Source organism: Carcharhinus amblyrhynchos, unplaced genomic scaffold (assembly GCF_965287045.1).
Source record: "Carcharhinus amblyrhynchos unplaced genomic scaffold, sCarAmb.v2.hapA scaffold_49, whole genome shotgun sequence".
Lineage (NCBI taxonomy): Eukaryota > Metazoa > Chordata > Chondrichthyes > Carcharhiniformes > Carcharhinidae > Carcharhinus > Carcharhinus amblyrhynchos.
This window is the reverse complement of record NW_027649790.1, coordinates 2,772,152-2,796,727: the sequence shown is the minus strand read 5'-3', so window position 1 is coordinate 2,796,727 and position 24,576 is coordinate 2,772,152. Positions and strand designations below refer to the sequence as shown.

General features: G+C 44.3%; 1 protein-coding gene across 4 annotated transcripts in view; it reads right to left on the bottom strand.

Moving 5' to 3' along the window:
• Positions 1–24,576, bottom strand: part of cdon (cell adhesion associated, oncogene regulated) — a 194,762-nt gene that overhangs the window by 97,326 nt on the left and 72,860 nt on the right. For 2 of the 4 annotated variants that reach the window (XM_080182258.1, XM_080182259.1), the window contains exon 1: positions 14,823–15,038. The exons of 1 other annotated variant lie outside the window; for it this stretch is intronic. In XM_080182258.1, the coding sequence (XP_080038384.1) occupies positions 14,823–14,862 (40 nt within the window). In that variant the 5' untranslated portion in view covers positions 14,863–15,038. Of the gene's footprint in view, positions 1–14,815; positions 15,039–24,576 lie in introns of those variants that run through there. One more of the 4 variants, XM_080182262.1, reaches the window with a different exon arrangement.

The window sequence follows — 24,576 nt, the reverse complement described above, 5'->3', positions numbered from 1 at the left end:
CATGTTCCCTCCCTCGCAGCAAAATTCTATACTGGGCACGCAGAAGTGCTATTTCTTTCATTATAAACCATGTTTCTTTCACACAACTCCGAGTAGCCAGTTACCTAGCTACACGAAAAAAATTGGGAAAAGCAACTGCATGTTCTGAGATGTGGAGACAAAGTGAGCTGCCCCATTCAGTTAACAGTAAATAAATAAAACACGAACAATCCATGCAATTCAAAGATCTTGAATATTACTGTTGTAACGACCAATGCAGAGGAAAGCCACATCATGGGGACACAGTGAAAAGATATCAACATGAGAGATCAACAGGCTGGCCCAATTGGAATCAGCTGTTTTTAGTTTCTGCTGATCCCACTTCAGTTTCCAGTCTGTGTATAACTTATGTAATGTTGCATGAAGTCCCATTTCCTGAAATTGGAAGCTGCAATCCCCAGCCCAAAATCACTGCTGCAAGATACTCTCGCTCATGGCAATTATCATTGACCAGCTCAAGATGTAGATTACAAAATGTCAAGGAGCCCTAAGGCTAAATTCGGCTTTCATTGCTTTGCCTCCACTTAAAAATGGATTAAAATCCATTTTCTTCTCGTTCAGAACAATACTTTAAGGACAGCATGTGGGCAGTTTCCAGGAATACAGTGGTCTGTCACCAGCTGCTTGGACATGTGATAGAGCACCCAATGTATTCAATTCACACTTTAATTTTTTGGTCTCAGCAAACTGGCAGTACCATTAGTTACTATGTGCTCCAGCAGTACAGACGTACGTGCTTCGTGAATCAAGGGTGCGAAGAGGCCATCAGGTCCATGTACAAGAAATCAATATGATGCAATTTAATTGCACTGTTACTGGAATTAAATGGTCATAAGGTAATGATTCCTACAGAATTTATTTTTCTATTTTCATTCAAAAAGTTTTAATCGTTAGCCTTCGTTGTTTGGAAGAGGGATAATAGCTTAAGTAGAAGCTCAATCCTTACAAAATTCAAGATCAAATGATATTTTTGTTTTCTTCAATCAAACTTCACTGTTGGGACAACTCAAATTCATTGACACTATACAAGCCTCAAGATACTAGCTGAATAATCTGAATTGGAACCATAAAATGGGGAGGCGGGGGAAGCCAACTCTTTCATGCAACTTGGCCTACCTCCAGAATTACTGATTTAACAAGAGGAACAACTTATGTTGAATGAAAAGAGGCCCCTTCTTCAAGGAAAGCCTTAACCAACTAAAGTTCCTGTATTATTCAGTAAACTTCATAGATTAAGCTACTTAATATTCTCTCCTGTGCTCTCCGATACAAAACAATTCAACTTTAATATACAGAGAAACAACCAAGTTCAGAAATTATTTGAGGCCAATGCAAACAACGCATTCATAAGGCATTCTCAATCTGTTTTATTTAAGGTGTTAACCAAATTAAAACAATCAGATTAAAACCTCCATTAAAACAGCAGACTGAAATATGAATGTAGTATCACCAACTTAATATCCAGGGCATGATTTGAGTTCTTTTGGCGGCTGCTGATATCCCATTATTTAATATCTTTTGGGTGCTATTCATGGAAAATGATGTCTCCAAGAGACTCCCACACCCTCTTAAAAATCAATCTAAGAGATCTGGCTATTCTCTTGGACGAGAGAACACTTACTGTAGGAGTAACAACCTAGCATGATTACTTGGTCCCAGAGAAGACGGTTGAAGGATCTGCAAGTAGCTTAGTTTGAGTATTGGCAGAAGGTTCCCCATAAAGTTCACGCAGACCCCTCGTTCAATATAGCTGAAGCAACAATAACATGGTGGTAGGGACACTGCAGATCTGCCTGGATAACTGACTTGCCTGCATAAATCCATCACTGACAATATATTTGAATAAAGCTATTTGATTCTCAAACTTTGAGGTTAGGATGCACCAAAATCCTGAAGTGCTAAGTCTGTAAAGGTGAATATGTAAAATGTTGGCAGACGGAGTAGTGTGCGTCAAAATGTGAGGCTGTCCATTTTGGTGGGGGAATAAAAAGCAGAATATTATTTAAGTGGAAAGCAGGACTACAGGATGTTACAGTACAGAGGGATCTGGGTGCCCTTGTATATGAATCACAAAAAGTTAGCATGCAGGTACAGCAAGTGATAAGAATGTTCACTCAGGATAAAAGGGTCATCTTATGAGGAAAGGTTGAGCAGATTGGATCAATACTCATTGAAATTTAGAAGAATGAGAGTTGAGAAGAATGAGAGTTGATCTTGTTAAAACATTTAAGATCCATAAGGGGCTTGACAGATTTGATGCTGAGAGAATATTTCCCCTGGTGGGGGAATCTAGAACTCAGGGATATTGTTTAAAAGTATGGGGTTGCCCATTTAAGACAGATGAGGAGAAATTTCTTAAGAGGACTGTTAACCTTTTGGGAATTTCCTCCTCAGATAGCAGTGGAGGCTGGGTCCTCGGATATATTCAAGGCTGAGCTCGACAGATTTTTAATCTGCAAGGGAGTCAAGGGTTATGGGGACAGACTGGAAAGTGGAGTTAAGACCACAATTAGATCAATCATAATCAAACTAAAGAGAGGAACAGGCTCGAGGGGATGAATGGCCTACTCATAGAATCCTATAGTGCAGAAGGAGGACATTCAGCCCACTGAGTCTGCACTGACCACAATCCTACCCAGGCACTATCCCTGTAATCCCATGCATTTATCCTAACTAATCCCCCTGGCACTAAAGGGCAATTTAGCATGGCCAATCCACCTAACACGCACATCTTTGGACTGTGGGAGGAAATTGGAGCACCCAGAGGAAACCCACGCAGACACAAAGAGGATGTGCAAACTCCATGCAGACAGTGATCCAAGGCTGTAATCCAGGTCCCTGAAGCTGAGACACAACAGTGCTAACCACTGTGCCACCTTGCTGCCCACTATGGAATCACTTCATAGAATTCCAACAACGCAGAAGGATGCCACTTGGCCATCAAACCTGTACTGACAATCCCATGCAGGTCCTATCCCTGTAACCCCACTAATTTACCCGGTTACTAAAGGGTAATTTAGTGTGGCCAATCAATCTAACCCGCACATCTCTGCACTATCGGAGGGAACTGGAGCACCCAGAAGAAACGCAGACACAGTGGAAACGTGCAAACTCTGCACAGTCACCTGAGGCCAGAATGTGAATCACGGCCCCTAGTGCTGTGAGGCAGTAACCACTATGCTGTCATGTCGCTCTACTACTCCTGCTCCTCTTTCTTATGATTTTATTACAATCTTTTAAAGTATAACTCTTTTCTCCTCCAATTTCCATTTCGAAGTGTTTTCCTTCGCTTTGCTTTTATTTTTCTTCTCATTTCATTTTCAATTTCTGCTTGCCCACTTGCTTATTTTCCTGCAATTTTCTCTTTCCACAATTCTGTTGTCTTTATTCATGTCTTCCTCTGTCTCCTGTAATTCTGTCCTTCATAAATTGTCTTTGCCTTCCTTCCTCTACTTCCACGACCATGCTAATTCAGTCTTTTCTCCCCTTCTTCATCTTTCCTTCTTTTGTACTGCTTCTTTAACAGTTTTCTGTTTGCACAATATTGGTGCAACCAAATGGAGGGCAAGCAGGCTAGGATGAAAGAGGAAACTAGGAAGTAGAGCCATGGAGGAATTGCTAAAATACAAATAAGCATGCGCATACAAAATTGCTTCAGGTCCATAACAATCACCACACTTCAAAGAGTAATTCATTATATAAAAAACTTTGACATGTTTTAGGATGCTGAATAAATGGACTATGCCCATCCTTCCTAATAAATCTGTGATGCACCAGAGTCAGAAATACACTTTCAGCGATAGTGCTTTTACAAGCAGCTGAGTAATCCTTCTGGATTGTTGAGACATTGATATGGAATTTCAAGGGTTAAATGCAGATAGTGGATCACAGAAACCAGACTCAAAACAGTAAAACTACTGAATGAGATTAAGGTTCCCACACAGCCAGCTGACAAAGCAGCACTTCCTGCCTTGGCCCTTTTCAATTCAAAATAAACAGTTCTCACCTCCGGGCTCAGCTGTCTGCCCACAGCCTTTGGTTAAGTGACTGGCTCCATTAACCACTGCCCCTCAGAGGACATACAAGTGTCTCCTCTCATCTACTTCATTCCCATTTTGTTTCCTGTCATTTTGTTGTTACCCAAGAAATAGAGTAGTCAATCTAAGTTTATTCCTTGATCAAGTCCCTTGATCAAAATCCAGCACCTCAGGGACGGAGGTCATGCTGGATTTCAGATTTTCCCCAATTTTGGACGTGGGATACTCGATCTTTTCATCTAAATCATTAATATTGATTAATATCAGTAAATAGCTGAGCCACACACTGACCCTTGTGATACTCCACTATTCACTACCTGCCAACTTGAAAATATCCAATTCATGCCAACACTCTGCTTCCTGTCTAGTAATCAATCCCCTATCTGTGCTATTATTAATCTCAAAATCCATGCACCCCTGTCTTGCACTTAACCTTTTGTGTCGCACCTTATCAAATGCTTTTTGGAAATTCGGATATACTGCATCTACTAGTTTCCATCTATGCATCTTACCAGTTACATCCTTAAAAAAAACCATTAACCAGGATTGCCCTTTAGTGAAATCAGGTTGACTTGTCAAAGTGCATTGTGAACACTTCCTTGATAATAGATTCCAGCACTTTCTCGTCAACTGACGCTAGGCTAACTGGCCTGTCGCTGCTCAATTTTTCAATTCCTCCTTTCTAGAAAGGCAGCATAACCTTTGCCAGGAATTCTGGAAAAATGATAGCTACAGCATTCACTATCTCTGCAGCTATCCTCTTTAGAACCTATAGAGCAGAATTTTATGCTCTTCCCAAAGTGGGTTCTGAGGCCGGAAGGGGCCTAAAACGGATGGGATCCTGCCCCCCACCCAGAACTACCTGCCCAAACCCAGACAATTTCATGCTTGGGAGAGCAGACTCACGGGTGGGAAATACTTCCATTCATCTGCCAACCTCAATTTTTAGGCTGGTGGATGCAGATAGAGTGGAAAAGTGACATTTATACACTTTTCCCCATTCTGAAGGCTTCTTCAGTGTTGGTACAAACTCGTGCCCCATCTTTCCCCCCAAGGTGTTGGGAATTTTGGGATCATCTGACCTACCCCAAATGCTGTGACTGTCGCACACCCTCCCAATGTCTTCTCCCATCGGTGTCCCGTACCATCCTGCCCCTAGGACTTATCTTTCGAATCAAAAACAGAAAATGCTGTAAAATCTCAGTAGGTCTGACAACATCTATGGGGAGAGAATAGAGCCAACATTGGGAGTCTGGATGACCCTTCCAGACTCAAAATGTTGGTTCTATTCTCTCCCCACAGACGCTGTCAGACCTGCTGAGATTTTACAGCATTTTCTGATTTTCAGATTTCAGCATCCACAGTATTTGGCGTTTATCTTACCTTTGAATGTCTGGGGATTTAGTCCTAGGCAGAATGCTATAGCACCACTTCTGGCCACTGCAGCACCATGCCTGACTGCGTTCAAGAGTTGTTAGCCAATCAATCCCACACAGGTAGAACTTCCTGCCAACAGTGAACAGAAAGTCCCTCCCACTTCTGCCATTCAACACAAGTGACCATTAAATAGTAGTGCGAATTAGAGAGTTGGCAGCTGCGTGTTAGGCATTGACTCTTGGGATGGCGAGTGCGAATCACTCGCCATCCTTAAAATTCTACCCAAGGTGTGGGCTATCAGGCTCCAGAGATGTCACATTTTAGTTCCTTAATCTCCTTAATATCCTTGCTATTTTAAGCCTCTGGGTTATGGTCTATGCCTGGAATGAAATTTGTGATGTGTTGAACCACTATAAAGGGCTGGTAACTCTGGTTGGACATATTCCTTGAGGTTTCATTACGTGATCCACCCCTCTCACCCAAACAGCTTCTTCTCTCAACTACCTTCAAGTATTCAAGGGGGAAAAAAGAAAATCACAACTTTATAATGCTTTGGTGAGTTATCAGAAGAGGCTTCAAGGAGCAGAGACTCATTATCGATTCCTGGAAATTCCAGGACCATCTTAGAGGGTTGGGAAATTTTTCAACTCACCTACACCTGCCACAGGATGATTTATCATCTACTGTGATGGGATTTAAGCCTGGAACCCCAGAGCATTGCCCTGGGTTTCTGGATTACCAATTCAATGACCTACGTCACTAGGCCACAGAAACAGTGGCAAAAATACACCCTACTTGCCAGGGCAACTTTTACACAAGTTTCAAGCTCTGTGTCAAGAACTGAACCCTATCCTTCCATGTGAGTGGTGGGGTATTAACCATTACAATCTTAGAGCTTGAGAACCCTAACCACAGAAAAGTCAAGGAATTAGAAATGTTAATTAACAAACACTACCATAACTAATGAAGGGTATTCCGTAAGGCAAGTTATGCTTTCATTGGCAACTGTTATTCCATAGGACCGTGAAAGGCAATCAAATTAGTACCAATTAGTGTCAAACTTAAGGTGCCAGTTTTCTGCAGACTTGCATGACTGAACTAAACCAGTCAGCACCTATTTTGTTCCAGTTTAGTGAAAGAGAACCGAATAACAGGTGGACCCTAGAGTAAGAGCGTGCTTCTTTACCCAGTCATTCTGTTAAACAAAACTCCCAGTGCAAATAGCAGCCTTTACAACCTTGTCAGGCCACCTTTGATCATGGAAGAAGTGATTGTTCAAGACTTTCTGGACATGATTGAGGTGATGCTCTGATAATTGTTATTGTACTCCAATTAGGAAGTGAAGCAAATCCAACTGCAGCAAATGAATTTAACAGAACCACAAATCATCCAACAAGTTACCAAACTTTCTCAGTCATACATCGTCATCTATTCCAAACAGTAATAAGTGCATTTCCAATTTATTAATCAGTGCTGTGTTCGGATTTGCCAGTGTTGCAAATAGATATCAGAGCAGTGAATTGTTCCACTAAATTCAAATTTTGTCCCTGGGTTCCAATCCAGCTCAGTGTAATAGCAATGAAGGTCTCTTCTGTCTGTTGTTGTGCAATACAAAATTTATTTGGGTAGTGTCAATAAAATGTGGCATGAACACAATGGAACAATTCTCCACCCATTAACTGAAAACAAATGAAAAAATCAAACAGACCCTTACATCAGATTTTCATGCATTTACGGCAACTAGGTGATTCAATATGCTCAGAAACAAGATCCACTCCATTTTCTTCAAACCACGAGAGTAAAGTGCAAAACTGGTTGATTACAGACTATGTATGTCTCACTCTTCTCTCCATAGTTGTGTCACAGTTGTCAATCCACCTGTGATATCCTATATGTTCTTTCTTCCCAGGCTTTTATACATTCCTTGATAACATACCCAACAGTTTAATGCTCCAACTGGAGGTGCCTATCAGCCCAACTGAAAACAAGTAGGCTTGGCATAATTCACAGGTCTCAGTGAAATTGAAGATGTGCAAACCCCAAAACAGATGGGAAGGATCACCATAACAGGGAGCCATAGGAACAGTAGGAAATCTCAACCCCAAAGCAACTGTTGATTGCTGACTAACAAGTCTACTTACTGTAATTCATTTGTCTCCTACTTAAAACAGCTGCTCCCCTAACTCCAAATGGATCTGCAGCAGGTTTCAGTACGATTGTGGGACAACACCGTTGATTGTTTTACATGCATTCTGCATGCCCACATTTGAGATTCAATACATGATCCTTAGTGCAAACAAAGAGTATCCCTTGCAGACAAATGGTGGAAATAATCTCAGTAACAAGAAGCTCTGCAATAAAGTATTAGTATGTGATGGTGTTCCAGAGCTTACTTACACAAAGCATCATCTCCCTTCCTCTGAAGGCCTGGTAGAGATTAGACTGTCCTCACAGTAAAAGTGGCAAAACTTATGTGAAAAATGTGCCAAGCTTCTCATGCACAATCAGCTGAAAACTTCAACATGGCACTGACATTCTAGTTACATTTCATCCTGCCTCTCCCATGCCAGATTTTTTTTATCCAAGCAGCAGCTAACCTGCACCCAGGACTCTCATGTCCCCTTGTAACCAAAAGGTAATGGGAGCACTAGCTTACACACAAGTCAAAATCAGGACCCTTCAGCAGAAAGCTGGTTATGAATCAGACCGATGTGTTGAAATCATCTGTACGAGCTGCAAGGGTTCTACATGAAGTAATTTACATGAACTGCATCTAATTTGAATTTCCCTAATGTGATATCAGTTAGAACACAAGGATTACTATGTAGAAGTGCAAAGGATGCCCAAGTCTGAAACTTGCATGGAGTGAAAAAAATCTTTTCTCTAAATGGGAAATACTTGATTGCAACTCTGGACATCCAAGAAGGCAAGTGTTTCATTTTCCAGGGCTCAAGTGGCAAATAGAATTGAACGCAGAGAAATCTGAAGTGCTGCATTTGGTAGAATGAATGAGAAGTCACAGTATAAAATGAAGAGTACAATTGTAAAGGAGATGCACGAGCACAGGAAGCTAATGGTACAGTGCACAGATCATCGAACGTGGCAGGGCAGGTTGAGAAAACAGTGAAGTATACAGGAAAATAGGAAATAACGGTTCGGCCTCAGCTGGAGTACTGTGTCCAATTTTGGACACTCACACTTTTGGAAGGATGTGAAGGCACTAGAGGGGCATTAAAGATTCATAAGAATGGTTCCAGGGATAAAGAACATCATCACGTGGATAGACTGGAGAAGTTGGGGCTGTTCTCCTTGGAGAAGGTTGAGAGGAGATTTGATAGACATGTTCAAAATCATGAGGGGCCTGGACATAGTAGATTGGGATCGCCATTGGTAGAAAAATTAAGAAAGAGGACACAGGATTTAAGGTGATTAGCAAAAGAAGCAATGCTGACATGAGGAAAGACTTCTTATGCAGCGAGTTGTTAGAATCTGGAATGTGTTGTCTGAGTATGTGGTGAAGACAGATTCAATTGTGGTCTCCAAAAGAGAATTGGCTAATTAGCTCAAGATAAAAAAAGATTACAGAGCTAAATGACTAACTAGATGGATCGCTCTCAGAGTGACAGGCTGAATGGCCTCCCTCTACATTATAACTATTCTATGATTTTATTTTATGAACTCTGTGTAGCCAAAAGCAGACTCCCCAACTTGATATTAAAAATAAATGTAAAAGTTGCTCCCACCATGACACTCCTGTTAAGAAGTTTCCATTGCACAGAAGAGATATCCTCAATAAAGCAATTTTTCTCTATTTTAATTTTGTGGCTTTTAAAAATGACCTTCATCAACTAATCCCTTCATGAAAAGAAGCATTACATAAGAATCATAATTTTGACTTCCTCTGAGAAAGCTGCAAATTCCAGAATATCCCATGTTGTAATGTAAACTGGACATCAGACATAAAATTAGACCTACCTTCCAGGAAAATTTGTAATTTTAACACTCAAAAACCCTAACTGTTTCTACAACCAGCTAAATGCTGCTGGAGTGTTATCAACCCTCAGTGTGTTCACATAACCAATGGCAAAGTCAAAAGTTGGATGCCCAAGGCCACTTACTAGGAAAATTTTACTAACTCTCAGGAAGGCAGAAAGTAGAATGGTGATCATTTGGTAAAAATTTAGAACAACAGAATATGTAGCTTGCTAGACCAATTTAGAGTGCTGTTGAGAACCAACCACACTGGTGTGGGACTGGTTTCAGACAGACTTAATCTGACTGGCTAAGGGCGTATTTTCCAAGAAATATTAGTGAACCAGTTAGACTTTTAGTGACAATCTAACATCTTCATGGCCACGTTTACTATAACAAATTCTTATTTCTATTTGTTATTTTAAGTCAAGTTAAATTCAAAATCTCAAACTACCATGTTGGAACTTGAACTCTTTTTCTTTGGTTCCTTGTCCAGTAACACAACAATGACATTACCATTCTCCTGAAAATCCAGTATAGAACAAGATTTCCCTTCCACTAGGAGTAGGAAACCTGAAGAAAACCTTACTTTGATGTTGCGGCTTTGCACAAAAGACATCAGAAGCTACAAGATTTAGCCCCATTACGGAACATTTACTGTCTCAACTACTGTTAGCCGCCAACCTCATCTCTTCCCATATGAAAGCAAAGTACCATGAATGCTAGAAATATAAACAAAAAATGCTAGAAATACTCAGCAGATTAAGCAGCATCTGTGGAGAAACACAGCAAACTTTTCAGGTTGCCTGAAACCAACAGCAACAGTCTCTCCCTATGCCCAGACCCCTCATGATTTTGAATACCTCTCTCAATTCTCCCTTCAACCTTCTGTTCTCCAGGAGAGCAGCCTGAAATATTAACTTTTTCTCCACAGATGCTGAGTATTTCCAGCACTTTTATTTTTATTTAATCTTTCCTCATATCCCCATTGCTTCCAATCTCCACTTAGTTCAATACACTTGAAATTCCCTTATTGCTGTTTTTTCCAAAGGTGCATCAACAGAATCTGAAAGCTGTTGAGATTTAGCCCGTTTGACCACTAACGTGTGAACAGGCACAGATGCTAGTCAGTAGGCCTGGCTGCATTGAGGCAGCTGAGAATATGCAGTGTACAATGTTCGATATATACTTTTGATAAAATTGATTTACCTCCCCATTATATTTTTAATGTTTTTGTTTTTAAACTTCTACTAAACACTGCATTTTCATGGCTTTCTTTCACTTGCCAGCTTTGTCTCAAGGCCTATACCAGCTTGGGGAATGGCAACTGTGAATACCTGCCCTCTTTGGCTAAACACAACACCCAAATTATGGCATTGCATATGACAAACAAACACAAATAGTCTGATACACTAGAGTACAGCTTTTAGGATAGGCTATGAGAATGCCCTGCTGTAGGTAACTAAAGGCCCACACACCTTAATATCCTTCAGGCACCCAACAGTCCTGCTAGGCTCAAGAGGTACATCAAACCCACCTGTGTTACTTATGATTCCAAGCAGGATACAAAACTACAAAACATAGGAGGAGACTATACGGTCTGTGGGCCTGTTACACCATTCAATACACTTGTGGCTGTCTATGGTTTCAATCCTACTTTCCTATCTGCTTTGCATATTCCTTAATCCCCAAGTTTATGTATCCTAGTTTTAAATGTATTCAACAATGCAGCATCCATAACCCTCTAGGGGAGAAAACTCTAAGATACACAATCCTCTAAATTAAGTAATTTTTCATATCAGTCCAAATTGATCGGTCCCTTTCCCTGAGACTGTCTACCCACACCCCCTGAACCCCATATTTTAGACTTCTGGACAGTGGAAGCAATCTCTCAGCTGTTACCCTATTAAGTCCTTCCAAAATCTTCTATGCTTCAATGAGATCACTTCTCATTCTTCCAAACTCAAGAGAATTACTGAGTCGTTTTTCACAGGACAGCCTCCTCATCCTGGGTACTGACCTTCACTGTACCACCTCCAATGCAAGTGCATCCCTTTTCAAATGTAGAGACCAAAATTGCACACAATATTCCAGATGTGGTCTCACAAAAACTCTGCATAATTGAAGCATGACTGACTTATTCCTGTATTCCATATCCCCTTGCAATAAAAACCAAACAGTATGGGTACTGTTGAGTGGAGCCTAACAACAGAAGAATCACAGTGTACTCTTAAGCAGAACAGTTCCTTGAACAAAATCTCATTTCCTTACAACATTATTTTCTCAGGAAGTTAAGATGACAAGCCAACTCATTTAACTGATTTTACCTCCTTTGTGTTGCCAATGCACTGGCACCAATACTTTTAAGATAAAATAGCACACTGAAAGCTATCACATTTTAAAGTTGGGGATCTCAAATTGCTCCAACCAGTACTTCAGCCAAATATCAGTTCTAAATGCGCCTTCCCATCACAGCCCACATTTGGGAGAACAAATGTTGTTAAGTGCACAATTGGGAATTTTTTCCACAGTTCCTCTTGGCACATTCAGGATGGCTGTAATTTCCACGAATATGATTTCCAACTGAGAATGCTGGATTTTGGAATCACCTCTTGTATGAACAGCCAAACAATTAATTATTGCATTTTCTTCAAATTCAAGTGAAAACACTACTGGTGTTTTAATAAATACTTAATTATGTGACAAACATTTTTCTACCTGTGCTGCTAATGTAAATGGTCCAGGAATTGAACATGCCAAAAACTGTTCCTCTAAGAAATAGCCTCCATTTCAGCATAAGGCTCTGTGAACTTCTCAAATTCCCATTTTGTTATTCAACATCTCATGTATAGATGGGAAAAGACAAAAAAAGTGTGCCTTTGAAAGGAGGCAAAGGAACAGTGTGCACAGTATTAATCCTGTCTGTGGGAGGGAGTGATATCTGCCAGAGTCTTAAAGAATCAGCCTGGGAAGATTTTGATAAGACTTTAAAAAACAAAAATGTCTTAAACAGAAATAAAGTCATGTGATTTCTTCCACCAATGTTACCATAGCCTGAATAGCAACGACTCACTTAAAAACAGAGGTATTTGGGGAAAACACAGAACATAAAACAAGTTCTCTAAATTCACATCACGTCAAAATGATCAACTTTAGAGTAATCATTATAGAGTCCCACATCTGATAAAAATACCAGGAATAGTTTCTATTGGAGGACTGGGGGTGGGGGGGAATGTCACTTAAAACCAAGTATCAGAGTCAACATCTGTGCAAAACGTTCACAAATTTGAGCACGCAGGCAAACTACTACGTGTCGCACTTTGCAGGTGAACTTCTCTCCCCTAAATAATGGGGCTCAAACAGATATAAATGCAAAAAACAAACAATCTGTTTCAAAAGACGAGAAAACTTGCATCTGCAGATTTCAGATAAATAAGGTGCTTCTTAGATGACTTCAACTGTCCTTCTGAGTAAAGCAGTTGTGATTTTTTTCTGCAGAAAATCTGAGCAATTATTATATTTTGGTGAAATCAATACCTACTGCCCAACCGCAGCACATTCAAGACTTCTCTGCAAATACAAGTTAAAAGAGCACAATGCAGGGGATACTTCCACAGAGCCAACAAGATTGCAGCAATCAGCTTAAACTGTACAAAAGTCACAGGTAACAGATGAGCAAGCGAGGCGATGTTCACGTTAGGTAGAATAATTGTGGATGCTTCAAGAATATTTGCAAATATAAAACCCCTGTAGTCCATCTCAACTCTGCCCAATCCATCGGAGTAGTTTGATTAAAGTGTGACTTCAATTAATCAGACATTCCACATAATTCCCTACATTAAAAGCATTATAACCTTGCATTCTGAGAAATATTTCCTGGGATTAATGAAGACACCGACTAAACAGCTTTCTAAAATCAATCCTATCATTCTGCTCCAGCAAAGCAGTGCTGCAAGATCAGATAGCGAAAATATATAATTGTTTGGTTCTCTCTCAACACAAGAGTCAAAAGGAAAGTCATCCATACTTCTGGTTAACTCAAACTGCAGCAACAGGAACACTGTTCCTGAAAGCTTTTTAATAGAGAGGTTGAAGACGGAGTGTTTTTATCAGACCGTAACTTAATCCCATGATGGCCCCTTCTAACCATCCCTCAAATACTCAAAGCTTGGTGTGTACCTCCTACTCCCACAGGCTGCTGACAAGGCTTGGCATGCCATACAGTTAACTTTTGTCAACAATACCCTTACATCCTGACCAGTGTCTCCTAATCGATGTGCTCTGCCTTTGTCTATCTTCTGACAGTCTCACACAGCCAAGCACCCCCCCCCATGTCTCACTATCAATCTAGTCTTTTCTTTCTGCCAGTATCCTCATGCCAGTCTCAGCACTTCTTTTTCCTGCCTGCTCTTTATCTCCATCTCTGCTTTTTTTAAGTGTATTTATTAGTGTCACAAGTAAGCTTACATTAACACTGCAATGAAGTTACTGTGAAAACCCTCTAGTTGTCATATTCCAGCACCTGTTTGGGTACACTGAGGGAGAATTTAGCCTGGCCAATGCATCTAGCCAGCATGTCTTTCAGGCCGTGGGAGGAAACCAGAGCACCTGGAGGAAACCCACACAGGCACAGGGATAACATACAAACTCCACACAGACAGTGACCCAAGCCAGGAATTGAACCCAGGTCCCTTGCGCTGCGAGGCAGCAGTGCTAACCACTGTGCCACCTTGCTCTGTCACATCCCACTCCCTCCCCAACAAACTGCAATCCATATCTCTACCTTTTCTATGTCTCTTGCCTCCCTTTCTTCCCCCAACATCCTATTTGGCTGGTTCCAGGTCTGTCTCTCCCTCATGCCTGGTCGTATGTCTCCCCCACCGAAACCCCCCTCCGCCATTTCAACATTCCACCCCCCCCCCCCAAGCCCCGATATCCCAGCCCATCTTCATCCTTCTCTTTCTCCTTCCTCCCTTTAGCCCACTCCTCAATCCCTTTGTCTCCCTGTTTCTCTCTGCCTCCTTCTGCCTGTGTGTGTCTGACTCAGGCAGCCTGCTCTGTGGTTTTTGGGCTCTACAGTTTTTGTACTCTTGCCAGGCAGCCCTCCTCTCCCTCTGGAGTTGGGAGCTGGCTTTGTTGTGAGTCAGGCTCAGGCTGCCGAGCTCCTGCAAGAAAAGCCCCGGGACTCCATTGAATGGGGAGCAGAATCCCAGAGGGAGGGGAGGGGAGAGATTTATTAAACCTCCCCGAGCAGTATTCAGTGGGTGAGTCGGGGGGATATGTTTTGGTTAAAAGCCGAACTCCGCCCCGACTTGTGGCCTAGGAGCTGGATGTGAAGCCAGGAGAGGATCGGCGAGGGGAAGGCCGCCGTCCTGCAGCCCCCCCTTTACCTCTCACCACAGCCGCTGCCCGCAGCGTCCGCCGCCGAACTCCACATCCCGGAGACACCGCCTGCGGGCCGCCCGCTCCATAAGGAAACAGCACAGTGTCGCGGCGGTGCCGATCCGCCTCTCCCTCTCGCTCGCTCGCTCTCTAACACGGGGGGCGGCGTGTGACTGGGGCCGCTGCCATCCGGCTGCCTCTCTCTCACAAACCGGGACCCGCTGCTCGCTCTCCCAGTCCGAGCTCCTCTGGCTGCGCGCCCCGCCCCGCGAGACCAACCGCCCGGCCGGCCCCGCCCCCAAGCTCGCTAACCCCGCCTCCGGCTGGCTAACCCCACCCCCTAACTCGCTAACCCCGCCCCCGGGCTCGCTAACCCTGCCCTGAGCTCACTGGCTCCACCCAGTCCTGCATGGCCCTGCCCCCAGCTCACTGATCTTACCCCATGGCCACGGAACCCGCCACTGGCCTGCCCAGCTCCGCCCACTGCTTTCTGACCCTGCCCACTGCCCCGCCCCAAACTCACCAATCCTGCCCCCAACTCACTGACCCCACCCATTGGCCACTGACCCCACCTCTAATCTGCCTGGCACTGCCCACTGTTCATTGACTCCACCCCCAGCTCACTGACCCTGCCCTCTGCCTGCCTGGCACTGCCGACTGTGTTCCGTCTCTGCTCCCTGGCCACTGACCCCAATAAAAAGTCTGGCAACACCAGGTATTAGTCCAACCGATTTATTTGATAATAGACTCACAAGCTTTCGGGGTTAGCCCCTTCATCAGGTGAATGGAGAGTTCTGGCCTCAGACAGAGCATATAAAGCACAGACAGTTTAGAGATTACTGATTAGAATGCGAATCCTTACACCTAACCTGCTGTTCAAGACCTGAAGTGGCTGACAATGTGAGTGGAAGGAGCACTGATCACAGGTTAAAGAGATGTGTATTGTCTCCAGACAGTACAGTAAGTGAGGTTTTGCAAACCCAGGCAAGTCACGGGGGTTACAGATAGTGCGACATGAACCCAAGATCCCTGTTGAGACCGTCCTCATGTGTGCGGAACTTGGCTATCAGTCTCTGTTCAGCGACTCTGCGCTGTCGTGTGTCGTGAAGGCCGCCTTGGAGAATGCTTACCTGAAGGTCAGAGGCGGAATGCCCGTGACCACTGAAGTGGTCCTACGGACTTCCTACTGAAACTCAGCACACACGGAGCAGTTGAACCAGGGACACTCCTCGTCACAATGGATGTCTCGGCGCTCTACACCAACATCCCCCACAACGATGGCATTGCTGCGACTGCCTCAGTACTCAATGCTGACAACTGCCAGTTTCCAGATGCAATTTTACAACTCATCCGCTTTATCCTGGACCACAATGTCTTCACCTTCAACAACCAGTTTTTCATCCAGACACATGGAACAGCCATGGGGACCAAATTTGCACCTCAATATGCCAACATCTTCATGCACAGGTTCGAACAAGACTTCTTCACTGCACAGAATCTTCAAGCAATGCTATACACTAGATACATCGATGACATTTTCTTCCTTTGGCCTCATGGTGAACAATCACTGAAACAACTATATGATGATATCAACAAATTCCACCCCTCCATCAGACTCACCATGGACTATTCCCCAGAATTAGTTGCATTCTTGGACACACGCATCTCCATTAAGGACGGTCACCTCAGCACCTCACTGTACCGCAAGCCCACAGACAATGTCACAATGCTCCACTTCTCCAGTTTCCACCCTAAACATGTTAAAGAAGCCATTCCCTATGGACAAGCCCTCCGTATACACAGGATTTGCTCAGATGAGGAGGATCGTGACAGACACCTCCAGACCCTGAAAGATGCCTTTCATAAGAACAGGATATGGTGCTCGACTCATAGATCGACAGTTCCGATGCGCCACAGCGAAAAACCGCACCGATCTCCTCAGTGGACAGAGTACCCTTCGTCGTCCAGTACTTCCCCGGAGTGGAGAAGCTACGATATCTTCTCCGGAGTCTTCAACATATTGATGAAGACGAACATCTCACCAGGGCTATCCCCACACCTCCACTTCTTGCCTTCAGACAACCACACAACCTCAAACAGACCATTGTTCGCAGCAAACTACCCAGCCTTCAGGAGAACAGTGACCACAATACCACACAACCCTGCCACAGCAATCTCTGCAAGACATGCTGAATCATCGACATGGATACCATCATCACACGTGAGAATACCATCCACCAGGTACATGGTAAATACTCTTGCAACTCGGCCAACATTGTCTACCTGATACGTTGCAAGAAAGGATGTCCCGAAGCATGGTACATTGGGGAGACCATGCAGACGCTACGACAACGGATGAATGAACATCGCTCGACAATCACCAGGCAAGACTGTTCCCTCCCTGTTGGCGAAGCATTCTCCAAGGCGGCCTTCACGACACACGACAGCGCAGAGTCGCTGCACAGAGACTGATAGCCAAGTTCCGCACACATGAGGACGGTCTCAACAGGGATCTTGGGTTCATGTCGCACTATCTGTAACCCCCGTGACTTGCCTGGATTTGCAAAACCTCACTTACTGTACTGTCTGGAGACAATACACATCTCTTTAAACTGTGATCAGTGCTCCTTCCACTCACATTGTCAGCCACTTCAGGTCTTGAACAGCAGGTTAGGTGTAAGGATTCGCATTCTAATCAGTAATCTCTAAACTGTCTGTGCTTTATATGCTCTGTCTGAGGCCAGAACTCTCCATTCACTGACGAAGGGGCTAACCCCGAAAGCTTGTGAGTCTATTATCAAATAAATCGGTTGGACTAAAACCTGGTGTTGTCAGACTTCTTACTGTGTTTACGCCAGTCCAACGCCGGCATACCCACATCACTGACCCCAACCCAGCCCATCCACTGACCTGTCCCCCCTGCCCATTGGCCCCACTCCCACCCATTGGCCACCCCCATTGGCCCCGCCTCCTGTCCATTGGGATCAACACTAACTGCCCACCAGCACCTGGCCCCGCCAATGGACAAATTGGACATGCTAAAGACACAGGGTTAGGGGGAATAGGGTACAGGATAGGGTCTGGGTAAGTTGTTATGTCGGATGATCTGTGCATGCTTGATGGGCTGAATGGCCTCTTTTGCACGGTAGGCAGTCTGTGGCTGGTGTGAGAATATCTGACTGACTGAGGGGCCTGAGACTTATCAACTGCTGAAAGGGACCCAAAACTGATTAACTGGCCAAGGTGCCCAGCATTGACCAACTGATTAAAGTGCCTAGAACTACCCAAAGGGTATTGCCCAAAACAGGGTGGTGAGATGGAGAGGTATAAGAAGGGACCTCCAGAGCTTTGGGGCCAAGGTAACTGAAGGCACAGCCATCAATGGTGGAATGATTATGATTGAGAATACACAAAGACCAGAATTGGAAGAATGCAAATGCCTCAGAGGGTTGTAGGGCTGGAGAAGACAATTGAGATAGGTGAGTGGAGGGAATTGAACAAAGGGATGAGTTGTTAAAATTGCTTTGTCTTGGAGCTGGGATAGGGTGATAGGGCAACAGGATTACTGTGCGTTAAGGTAGCCAAATCTTTGTGACCTCATGTTTGTGGAGGGTAGAATGAATGAAACCAGTCAAGTTTGCATTGGAATAGTTGAGTCTCGAGGTAACAAGGGGATGGATGAGGGCTTCAGCAGCTGATGAGCTGAGGCAGAGTGAAGCTGAACAATGTTCCCCAGGTGGAAATAGGTGGGCTTAGTAATGGCATGAGGTCAGAAGCTCATCACAAAATCAAATGTGACATCCAGGTTGCGAATAGATTGACTGAACCAAAGACTGTCGCCAGGGAGAGGGATGGAGTTGGTAGCTCAGGGATGGAGTTGAAGCAGAGACTGAAAACAATGACTTCAGTCATTATTTAATTGGGGATTGCTTTCTTCTCATCCAGTATCGGATGTTGATTAAGCAGTCTGATGATATAGTAACAGGGGAGAGAGGTGGTAGTGAGATAGAGCTGGGTATTGTCAGTGTATAGGTGAAAACTAATGCCAGGCCTTAGGATGATGGAGCCGAGGGGTGGCACGTAAATGAGAACTAGAAGGAAATCAAGGATTGATCATTGGGGGACACCAGTGCTAACAGTGTGGGAGCAGGAAGAGAAGATATTGCGGGTGATTCTCTGGCTGACATTCGATTGATAAGAATGGAACCACGAGAGCAGATCCCAGTGGATAACAGTGAAAAGGCAATGAGGAGGGGGTGGTCAACTCTATTAAAAGCTGCAGATAGGGTGAGAAGGACAGGAGAGGTAGTTCACTTTACTCACAGTCACGTGCCCTCCTGATCCTGGGTCAGGGATGGAAATCTGATTGAAGGGACAACCTTCTGAGTCAGCTCTCACGTTCAGTTGCTCTGTTCTGATTTTGGGGAAAGGTGCTACATGGATAATGTTTTGTTGATAAGTGGAATAACTCTGCCTCAGCATTACATATAGACACAGGATCATGCAGTCAAGCAACTGACTATTGTATGGGAGGTTTTGGGGACCAACAGGTAGTCTCCCTGTCTCTGGGCCCATGTCCTGCACCAGGATTTGATGGCCACTGAAAGTGTGTTCATAATGTGGCCATACAGGTTGATTACCAGCCTGTAAATCCTCCCTGATGGCAGGCGGTAAAGTGTGGGAGAGTTTCCTGGTCAGCAACACTGCAGAAGGCAAATAACTGCAACACTTTACCGAGTGTAACCATGGACCAACACAATGGGCGTCCATGGTCACCTGAAGGAGATGTTATGTGTATATTGCATCTCTAAGCTCCTCTTTTTGTATTTGTTTACATCACAAATGAAATAATTAAATTTAGACACTAATATTAAACCTAAATTGTGTCAAAGAGAGCTTGTTCCGATCACTGTGAACCATTTTCATTCACAGTGTCTCCATCAAACAGACAGAATGTTTCACAGAGATAATGGGCAGGATTTTACCATCTCGCTCGAGCAAGGCTCGTGAAATCCCAGCTAGGGCCAATGGAGATTTCTGTTCTGCCAACCTCACCCGCTCTGAGGTGGGCGAGATGGTAAAATCCCAGTCTACATCTTCATCTGCAGTGTTAAGACCGGTGGTACTCATTAAGTTGTTGAAACTGCCAGGATGTTGAGGGATCCATGATCCCACTCCTCCCTGTCTCTAACCTCCTTCAGCCCTTCAACACCTAGGATCTCGGCACTTCTCCAATACTGGCCTCCTGCACTTCCTTGGTTTGACCAGTCCACCATCAATGGCCATGTCTTCAGCTGCTTACGCTTTGGCATTCCACCCCCAAATCTATCTACTTCTTCATCTCTCTTCCTTCTCCTTTAAGAGGCTCCTTAAAACCTACCTCACTCATCCGCCCTCCTTATTTGGTTTGGAGTTAATGTTTATTTGACAATATCTCTGTGAAGCACATTGGGACTTTTGACTTTGTTGAAAGCTCATTTATTAGTGTCACAAGTAAGGCTTACGTTAACACTGCAATGAAGTTACTGTGAAAATCCCACTAGTCGCCACACTCCGGCGCCTGTTCGGGTCAATGCACCTAACCAGCATGTCTTTCAGTTTGTGGGAGGAAACCGGAGCACCTGGAGGAAACCCACCCAGACACGTGGAGAACGTGCAGACTCCACACAGACAGTGACCCAAGCTGGGAATTGAACCCGGGTCCCTGGTGTTGTGAGGCAGCAGTGCTAACCACTGTGCCACCGTTCCATGTAAATGCAAATTGTCAGATGTTGAAGGAAATTAGGAAACTGCTCTTGTACAATAAAGTATCATTTTGAACCATTTTTGCTCTGGGTCGATACGATATTGACCAGGTCTGTTTGTCCACAGTCAGCCCGACTGACCATTCTACCTTCCTTTGGTCAGTCAGTTGTTAATTGGAGGGATGGGGGAGGGGATTGGGACAAACCACAAAAGCCCAACATACGTTTTCTGGAGGACAATCCAAAGAGGCACTTTACAATAAAGGAAGCTGCCCCATTTGTAAAGTAGCAAAGTGATCTATGGGCTGGGAGTCACTAAACTGAAATTGGACATCCGATTTACGTGCCAGTTTAATTTGTGCTGTTAGCCGTCCAGCTAAAGGCAACTTGCCTGATTTACAGTGAAAGGAATTACTTGGGCTCTGTCTTACTGGGATCAAAACCCAAAGTTTGCACTCGATCATCTCAAATGGCCCAAACCTCCCCCACTCCCGGACGTAATATAAAGGGAGAAAGTGAGCTCCTGGTTGTTGACTCTGCTGTTGCCTCTGAGGAAGGGCTGCAGACACGAGGCCTCCTTGCAGGCTTCAGTTAGCCATGTCCTTCCACATGGCGTGGATCGTGGGAACGGAATCCGTCTCTGTTTAAACCCACGCCCTCATTCCCATGCAGAGTTATTTCTCCCACAGAAGCAAAACCCACACGCAAGTCTGAATGTGAAAAAATGTTAACTTGGCTCAATTGGTAGGTGTGGCTGGTGAATTCTGTGATTTTTATTGCCTCACATCGGTCAGAATAATTGTGTCACAAGAGGGTTTATAGGTTATGTAGGAGAGCGGGGCAGTGGGGCCGGTTGAGGGCCTCACGTAGAGGGCCGGCATGTATGCAACAGGCCAAATGGTCTTCTTCTGTGCCGTATCAGATTCGATACAGCCTATTCAGAAGGTTACGTTCAGCAGTTACAAACTCCTGCGGGAGTTTACCCACCAACAACAAACACCTAAAGAGCAAAAGATGACACACACCATTTACTGTTGAAGAGAGAGAGAACCCACTGCTTTGGAGACAGCTGCTGAATCTTAGTCGGAGAGTTTTGCCACCATCTTTGGTGAAAGAATGTAACCTGTCTCCCTGGGTCTCACTATCTGATAGAAAACAGAGCTGTCCACAGATCCCTGCATTTGTAATCAATCTTCCTCTCATGCTCAGAACATCCAGCGAGTGCCAAGTCTTGGAGGAACAAGAAAAGACAAACACTCTGAAAATATTTAATTAAAAAGCAGCTCCACACCTCCCGACTGACTTTCTTTTAACCTCTTTGTTTTTCCTTTAACTTTTGTGGCTCCCTACTCCGTGTGATCCGTCTCTCCAAACCACATGCAATATCCAAAAGTGTTTCACGCATTGCAAGTGATTCGAATATCTTAGCTCATTTCCTTAGACTGCAGGATTCTCAGTACTCTCCCCCCTACCCCGCTCCCCCGACACACACACACACACACAAAACTCCCCCCTTCCCCCTCAAACTGATTGCATTTCTCCTTGAAGTAGTCAGACGGGGAGGAGGAGTGAAGAGTCACAGAGCCTGGGGGAGGATTCTGTTCCTCTCCCTAGTGAGCAGGGACTGTAGTACCCAGCGTGGTGCTTTCTGTCCATCCAAGAGGGAGGGAAATCCTGCTGACACAGGCAACTAAAGACTCAGCTGGGGCCTTGGAGACACTCCACAATGCCATTTACTATGCCTTTGGATTAGATACTAGGCCCGGCTGTAATGACTACTTACAGTCCCTGCTGCTAAACCAATCACCGCTGATAACTGGGTCTTAAAGAGACCGCAACACAGCCCTGGGAATGCTTTTCCTCCCAGCTTTAGCCATCTGAATGGGCTTAACCAAAAGCTCAGCAGACAGCCAATTAAAATAGACTCACACCCAACCAAACCTCCTTCCATTTTCATTAAGCGAGAGAAAAAAACCCCATTTAATCCAAAACTGACACGGCTTCAGGCAATTGGCTTTCTTAAAACTTTTTATGAAATGTTTTGAAAAAAAAAAGCTTCACCAACCACCAGAAGCGCTGACGTAAAAATCTGTTGGGATTTGCTTGTGTGACTTGTTTAATTTTACTGCATTGGAGCTGGAGGATAAAAATTGTTCCAGGTATTTTCGAGTTTGTACTTGGCGTGCTTTTACGCATTTCTCAGTTGTACTGAAGCACTTCGGACTGCAACTTCATCGAGGTGGACAACATTTAAACTAACTTTGCAACATTTGTAAGACCAAAACTTTTGAAACATTTCCTTTGCTTGTACTGAAGCATCTCAGGGTGTTACTTGGTGTATGTAAAGAATCTGAACATTATTGCTTTTTGTGTGATGGTCATTTTTGTATGTTAATAATGTTCTCACAGATTTATGAAAATATATTTTTGGAAAACAAAAGTTTTTCTTGGGCACAAGCCATATCTACACACACCTAACTCACCTCCTCCATTCAGGAAAAAAAACCAGCTCAGATCCTAATTTTATTTCCCGGTTTTTACTGATATTCTACTTTAAATTATGCAAGACCAGTTCGGACCAGAGTTCTTATTTCCCAGTTTATCTTTCCTTCTGGGTCATTGGTCAGGATTCAGAGGGTAACGTTAGAATCACAGAATCCTAGAGTACAGAAGGAGGCCATTCAGCCCATTGAGCCTGCACCGACAGCAATCCCATCCAGGCCCTATCCCCATTACCACATGTATTTACCCTGCTTAGTATCGTGCTGATATTAAGGGGTGATTTAGCATGGCCAATCCACCTAACCTAACCTACAAACTGGGGACACTAAAGGCTATTTAGCATGGCCAATCAACCTCATCTGCACATCTTTGGAAACGTACACTTTGTTGAAGACCCATTCCAGGACTAAGTCCCGTGGTGGGGGAGGTGGGGGGAGGGGGATACTATTTCCTGCTGCAGAAGACGCCTGGAATTTGCACCGTATCCCATTATCCTGGCCTTAGTAAATATGCTTGATTGAGTGCAGGGATGTGGGGTGGGGGGGAAGGGGGGGAAACGGGGCAGCGAGGGAGGCTGTGACATTTCATGTGTTGAGGAAGGCTGGACAGTTCACGCCCCACCACCATGTCCACGTGCCATTTTTAAAAAGGCATCCACACGTCACTGACCAACTGTCGAAGGAAAAAGATGGACCTTCAGGGAAAGTAAAGCTGGAGGATGGATCTCCTCGAACACACTGAAGCTCGAAGATCCACCTGAGAGGTTCTCCGCCCCGCACACACACTGCTGTACGTTCCAGGGATCATGTGGGCTGGAGGCCTCCATCCCTAACTCTGGAGGCCACCCCAGTCCTTTTTTTGGGTAAGTGTTGGTACGTACGTGCTATGTTGGTCCAGGTGTGTTCTGTGTGTGATTTGTAGTTGCCTCATGGACAATCGCTGGCATGGGGGAGGAGGAGGAGGAGGGGGGGAATGGCGATTCCAGTCAGACCTTCACCTGCATCCCATTAGCAGGATGCAAAGTGACTTGACGCCAGCCTCCGGCAGGGGTTGCGACCTGCCGTGGTGAGCGGCAGAGTAAGATCCCGCTGTCATTTTGCACAAGCATCAAAGCCGATTTCTGATTTCCCGCTACGCTCAACCCCAGCCCACCATTAAACCCACTGTGGGAGATGGGGAGGGGGATCATGGGAAAATGCCATGCCCCCCCCCCCACCCCCTCATCTGTTTCATTGCTTTCTCATGTTTTGTTTATTAAAGAACTTTTATATTGTTTGCAATCTTCTTAATTATACTTCCCCATATTTAAATTGAAATCAATGATAAAGAGCTCAAAACAGAAGGAACCGATACTGTGGAAACCAGCAGGGAACAGCCTCCCCCCAGTCACAAAAGCACCGCTGACGTTTCACTTTTTAAAATTCTTTCACGTGATGTGGATGGCATCTTCCTTTGGATCCAATGACCTTTAAGAGTTCGGATGAGCTTACAAAGTGGGAGACTGTGAAAAGCCTTGCGAAAAC